The sequence below is a fragment of the Orycteropus afer genome, unplaced genomic scaffold (assembly GCF_000298275.1).
Source record: "Orycteropus afer afer isolate SDZICR_OR568_19922 unplaced genomic scaffold, OryAfe1.0 scaffold00179, whole genome shotgun sequence".
NCBI lineage: Eukaryota > Metazoa > Chordata > Mammalia > Tubulidentata > Orycteropodidae > Orycteropus > Orycteropus afer.
In genome coordinates this window covers 5,412,840-5,419,537 of record NW_006921766.1, presented here as the reverse complement: position 1 = coordinate 5,419,537, position 6,698 = coordinate 5,412,840, and the positions used below count along the sequence as shown (strand labels likewise).

General features: G+C 43.4%; 1 protein-coding gene across 1 annotated transcript in view; it reads right to left on the bottom strand.

Moving 5' to 3' along the window:
• Nucleotides 1–347: 347 nt before the first annotated feature.
• The window catches only part of C2CD2 (C2 calcium dependent domain containing 2), a 119,335-nt gene continuing 112,984 nt past the window's right edge, over nt 348–6,698 (bottom strand). Inside the window, exon 14 of the mRNA XM_007947315.1 lies at nt 348–568. Coding sequence (XP_007945506.1) covers nt 348–568 — 221 coding nt within the window. The remainder of the gene's footprint in view (nt 569–6,698) is intronic.

Below are 6,698 nucleotides of genomic sequence, written 5' to 3'. Positions count from 1 at the left end.
TGTCATGCAGATAACAACGTAAATCTCCTTCTAATATTTAACTTCAACACTTAGATTGGTGTGCAACCCAAGCTATGGGGCTTTTGGGTCTCATTGGCATCTGGTGGCAAATGAGGCTTTGTCAGTTCTCTCTAAAAGAAGGCAGAGCTCTGTAGACATATATATATATATATATATATATACATACATATATATATATAATTTTTTTTCCCCTTTAAAAGACCAAGTTGTTGGAAAACACCAAACTAGACAAAGCACGGCCATCTGACAGCTCACTGACATGTATGCTTTGTCCTGGTGAGGTTGTTAATGCAGGCTCATGGGAAGGAGGCTGCTGACCATGAGCCCTACGCACAGGGGTCCACAGGGGCACCATTCATGGAGCTCTTGCTTCTGTGTTTGGACAGCAGCTTCTTGTTCAGGATCCTGCTGAGAGTCATGCCCTTCCTCTTGGCCCCCTCCGGCTGCTGTAGAAATATGAGGTCATTGTGGGACTGGCTCATGCCTGGGTCTTTCTGTTGATGCCGCCGGCGGAAGAACAGCTTTGCGCCCTTCCTTAAAATTCCGCCTGGAAGAGTAAAGGTACAGAGGGCCGGTCAGGCGGGCAGTGGATGCAACACTAGAATGACTAGTCCAACTGTAAAAAGGAAGCTCAAAAGACTGGTCTCTTCCAGTTTCTCATGAGTATGCTATTGCTTTCTACCCAAGCAAAACAACAGGGATGGAGCTAGTACGAAGAAGTAGAGTTCTTTGAAGTGAGAAGATTATAAAAGGAAAAGTGGCAAGACTTGACTAAATGACTACATTGCTATCCATTCCCAGGGCAGGCACTGGTACGACCAACTTCTAGTCAAACCAGGCTGGTCGGGCCACCTGGGTCCCCTCTACACCACCCAATTCCCTTCGTTAGGAAGAGGGTAAATGACAAAACTGGTCGTGTTAGTAAAACCAAATTAAGTGCCCTGAGAACAATGGTCTTCACTTTCTTCTTGTTGTTGTTTGTGCCGTTGAGTCTGACCTGACTCATAACGACCCCTTTTTATGTTTCCAAGGCAGTATCACTATGGAAGTAGATTGCCCAACCTTCATTCCGAAGAGTGGCTGGTGGCTTTAAACCCCCAGCCTTCTGCTAACCAGACTTTGCCCCTAAACCTGAGGTAACTTGGGCTTGGCACTATGCTACCAGAGGAGAGTTAAATAATACTTGGTTTTTTGAGTCAGGTTTTTATAACTCCAGACCCTGTTATATACATGTTAGGCTGAGTCATAGAAAATTGCCCTGATGTGATCATTTTGACCTACAAAACCTCAACTTGCTAGGGTTCAACCTATCTGTATGTGATGTGAGACCGTGGACTATGAAACAGAAGATGAAAGAGGCACCAGCAATAATTCCAACAGCCAACAGTTTCTTAAAGATCAAATACAAACTAATACAGCAGCAGGGGAACAAACCAAGCCAACTGTTGTCAAGTCATTTCTGATTCATGGCAAGCACACAGAGTAGAGCTGTGCTCCACAGGGTTTTCAGTGGCTCATTTTTCAAAAGTAGATTGCCAGGCCTTTCTTCTGAGTTGCTCTCTGAGTGGTCTCTGAGTTAGCAGCCCAGCGTTTAACCCTTGGACTCCAATGGCCCCCTAACCTGCTTACTCTTTTGCAAGTTGATTTAACATCCTGATTTAATACCATGTTAACCCAGGCCCAGCCACCGTGAGGGAGTAAATAAATAGTCCAAGCTGGCCTGTGAAATTCATTACCACTTGCACAAAAGTATTAATGACTTTGGAAGAAGATATGTTTAATCATGGGAATGAGCAATTTATAATTAGTAACTTATTCTTCCTTATGATAGATATATCCAACAAATTTTTTAATAGCTATGACACACATATAATCATCCAAGCTTTCTTCCTTCAATGGAAAGGATAAAGAACAGGAATTTGCTCTCCTAGCAAATTTGCCACAGCTATGGCATCTGAGGCAGTGAGAGAGACCTAACCCAGACCTGTCTGTGAATCTCTGTAATCAACACATGCAGAAAAAGCATGCACCGATTAAGCTCAGGCTCACTGCCACCGAGTCAATTTCTACTCATAGTGACCTCCACTGGGTTTCCAAGGTGGTGAGTCTTTAAGAAAGCAGATTGCCCAGTCTTCCTCCCACGGAGTGGCTGGTGGGTTTGAACTGCCAACCTTCTGGTTAGCAGTCAAATGCCTTAGGCACTAGGCCACCAGAGTTCTGATTACTTTAAGAGTATACTTTATTGGACCTGACTTTGAGGCTGAGCTTCCTCATCCTATATATTCTACCCAGATTAGGCAGTAGAAGGAAGTGAAGAGTTCCCAAGAATGGGCAAAATTTAATTTGGACATTTTCTCTTTGGTTATAATCAAGGGTTGTAAGGGTTTCTGGGAAGAGAATGGAAAAGGAAGGTAAGTATCAATGTGTAAATGATTTTACTCTTGTCAGTAAGAGTCCTTGGGTGGTGCAAACAGTTGGAGGTTCGAATCCACCCAGAGGTGCCTCAGAGAAAATGCTGATGATCTACTTCTGAAAGATCAGCCATTAAAAGCCCTACGGAGCTCAGTTCTACCCTGACACACATGGGGTCATTGTCAGAATCAACTCGCCTTATGTGGTGATCTGTTAGATACAAAATACCAGTTCCTTGAGCAATTCAACTCTCTGTGAAATAGAAAGTCACCAGTTAGGGTGTATTACAGTGGCTGGGGCAACAACCACTACCAGGACTTGACTTTCAAGTTTAGCAGGTGAAGCAGCTGCAGATGCCCTGTAGTTAGTTACATCACATATCAAATGCTGTCTAGGGAAGAAGATGCCACTGTACGCAGTGACAGAGGACAAGGGGATTCCCAAGACAGGAACCCCAGCTATAAAGGCTCTGGGCCTAGCCATGTTACCTCAGGTTTAGGGGCCCCAAGAGGTGTTTCTGGTCTTCAGACACTTGGCTGGAGGTTTTTCTTTAACCTTGGGAGTCTCCACAGGGCATATGAATGTTGGAGTGCTCACATTCAGAGGAACAGAGAGGAAGGGAAGTGTAAGGGGATCTGTAAGATTAACCTGGGTCTCTCTAATACAATTCACTACCCCAGTCTCTCCAGGGAGATGAACGCCAGGGGAGGGGAGCAAATCAATCCATCCCCTGGGGTCAAGTGGAGGCCTAGGGACTTAGGACACCTGGCAGTAAGTGGTGCTCTCCGGGAAAGGTCAGTCTCCACAGGGCCTATGTACCTGTGCTCCAAAATTCAGTCAGGGTTTGGGACCAGGGTCCAAGGTGTGAGCAGGAGCTGGATGAGAGGATGAAGAGAGAAGGACACTGAAGTCCAGTATCATGTATCTGACTTAAGACGGGATTGAGAAACCTCTGCTGTGACTTCCTATTTAGTCCTTAGAGCTGGGACGCACTCTGTCAAAGAATCAGGCATGGAGGTGGGCAGTAAAGCCATGTTCTTAGCTGTGAAACCCCCAGCATTCTCCAGCGTCTCTCTTAATCTGCAGATGCTCAGGTTCCACCACTGGAGAATCCAATTTCTGGTCTGGGGAGAGGCCTGGACCTTAGCATTTTACTAGGTCTTTCTAAAGACCACCTGGGGTTGAAAACCACAAGCCTGGGGCAGGGCAGGAATTCCTAAGTGGTGCAAATGATGATACACTTGGCTGCTAACAGAAAGGTTAGAGGTTTGAACCCAACCAAAGGTGTCTCGAAAGAAAGAGCTGGCCATCTATTTCTGAAAGATCAGCCATTGAAAACCCCAGGGAGTACATTTCTATTCTGACCCACATGGAGTTGCCATGAATCAGAATCGACTCAGTGGCAACTGGTTAAAAGGGAAGCAGCAACAGGAGATGGGCAAAGGGTAGCTATGGTCAAAATACTTCAAAAAGAGAATCTGCACATTTTTGAGCAATTACTTTAACATATTTAAATGAAATTTCATTCCAAATGCCTAAAATAAAAACTCTTGCCATGTTAGGATAAAAGATGAAGGAATTCCAACCTTGAATAAAATCAGTAGAATAGAACACACGCACTGCCGTCGAGTCAGATCTGACTCAGAGTGAGCCCTCCTTGGGTTTCTGAGGCGTTATCTCTATAGAAGCAGATTGCCCAACCTTCCTTCCAAGGAGTGGCTGGTGGGTTCAAACACCCAGCCTTCTGGTTAGCAGTCAAATGCCTTAGGCACTATGCCACCAGAGCTCCCATAGAATAGGAAGAAGTGTATAAATACATCATGGTTTCAACTCCACTACTGACCAAGGTTTGTCCCGCAGCCTAAAGACTGACTTGTTTTAGGAACAGGCCTCTTCTCCTGCTGGCCTAGGCCTGCTTCCATGCACAGTTGGAGGGTCTTTTTATAAAGAAATGTTTTTTTAATGCTGTCAAGTTGATTCTGATGCATAGCAATGCCATGAGTGGCAGAGTAATTTAAATCTCGAGAGGCACACTGGTGGCAGGGGTAGGATAGGACATTCTACTGATGCAAGTCCATCAACAGGGTTAGCAGTTTCCCTCATCAAACATGAGGAAGAATTAGTATTTGTTATTAGCTGCTGTCAAGTTGGATCCAACTCATGGTGAATCCCTGTGCAACACAACAAAATGCTGCCCAGTCCTGTGTCATTCTCATGATTAATTGTGGATCATTTGTGATCCATAGGATTTTCATGGGCTGATCTCTAGAAGGAGATCACTAGGCCTTTCTTCCTAGTCTATCTTAGTCTGGAAGTTCTATGGAAGCCTGTTCAGCATCATAGCAGCCTGCAAGCCTTTACTGACAGATGGATAGTAGCTGCACATGAGATGCATTGGCCAGGCATTGAACCTGTTTTCCACATACAAAAAACTCACTGCCGTTAAGTCCGATCTGATTCATAGTGACCTCTCCCAATGCGGTATCTTTATGGAAGTAGATTGCCTAGTCTTTCTTCTGAAGAGTGGCTGGTGGATTTGAACTACCAGCCCTCTGGTTAGCAGTCAGGAGCTTCTTCATGGACGGTGAAAATTCTACCACTAACCCACTCCGTCTTAGTTATGTAGTGCTGCTATAACAGAAATACTACAGCAAATGGCTTTGACAAGCAGAAATGTATTTTCTCATAGTTTAGAAGGCCAGACGTCTGAATTCAGGGCACCAGCTCCAGGGGAAAGTTTTCTCTCTCTGTTGGCTCTGGAGGAAGGTCTTGTCATCAGTCTTCCCCTGGGTCAAGTAATTTCTCAGTGCAGGGACCCTGGGTCCAAAGGATGACCTCTACTCCTTGCTTTTCTTTCTTGGTAGTAGGAAGTCCCTCTGATCTCTGCTTTCTTGTTTAATCTCTTTTATAACTCAAAAGAGATTAACTCAAAATACACCCTAATCTTGTAATTTGTATCCTGCCTCATTAACATAACTGCTTCTAATCTTGCCTCATTAACATCATACAGGTTAGGATTTACAACCCACAGGATAATTACATCAGATCACAAAATGGAGGATAATTACATACTACTGAGAATCATAACCTAGCCAAGTTGACACACATTGACACATATTTTAGGGGAACACAATTCAATACATAGCACCTCCATAACTGATATAAACAGATGCTATTTGTTTTTCATTTCTAAATAAAAATCTCAGAAGTTTATTTAAACTTGGCCACTGTGTCACAATTATATTTGTGGTAAGTAATACCAGAACAACAAGGCCACATAGTTGCTCCATGGATGGCAGACAGAACAGCTCTGTAGCACAAACAGACAATCATAATTTTTTGTGTGTGCTGGGAAGTAATGCTGTATAGATTATACCTGTTTGCCCAGTTCTAATAACAATTACTAATGTTTTATTATTATGTGTCACTTGACTTTGAAACCCACAGAAGCCACTACTCTGTGCCAATAAGAAAGTTAACATTAACTAGACAAGAGTAATAGTTACCATTTTGATTGTATTAGTCCTAACTATCTTATTCCAGGGCCCCTAGGCAGAAGAAACCATTAAGCGCTCAACTACTAGGCGGAAGGCTGGCAGATCGAGCCCACCCAGAGTTGCCTGAGCAGATAGGCCTGGAGATCTGCTTCTGAAAAGTCACAGCCTTGAAAACCCTATGGAGCAGTTCCACTCTGCACACCTGGGGTCACCAGGAGTCAGAATCGACTCCATGGCAACTGACAACAAAAACAACCTTATTCCAGCACCCTTCCCCCCAATCTTAGGCAAATAACCAAAATTTTAAATTGGGGTGTGGGGGGGTAGGGTGGGACCATTCCCTGGTTCTAGTAATGTATAAAAATAAATAAATAATAATTACAAGGCTGAAGTATGAACAAATCTATGAAGGAATCCAAAAATAATTATTCTACATAGCTTTAATGTGGCTAACATTTCCAAATGCATTCCTGTTTGTCTCTGCAGATTCTACCAGATGTAAATAGCTAACTGAAGGGTATTTCTTAAAATCTGGTATTTAAGAAAACGATGGCTAAATGTAACCTTGAAAATGGGAATTTGCTGACCAAAGAATGACGTTAGATTTCAATCTGAATTCCCATCTGTCTATAAGACTAAATGTTTTTAGAATTACAGGACAATCAGGAAACCAGTCTCATTCTGTATGTATTTCATCGGGAGGTTTCCCATCATATGGGGTGTTATGGATTGAATTCTGTCCTCCAAAAATATATCGTAAACCCTAAC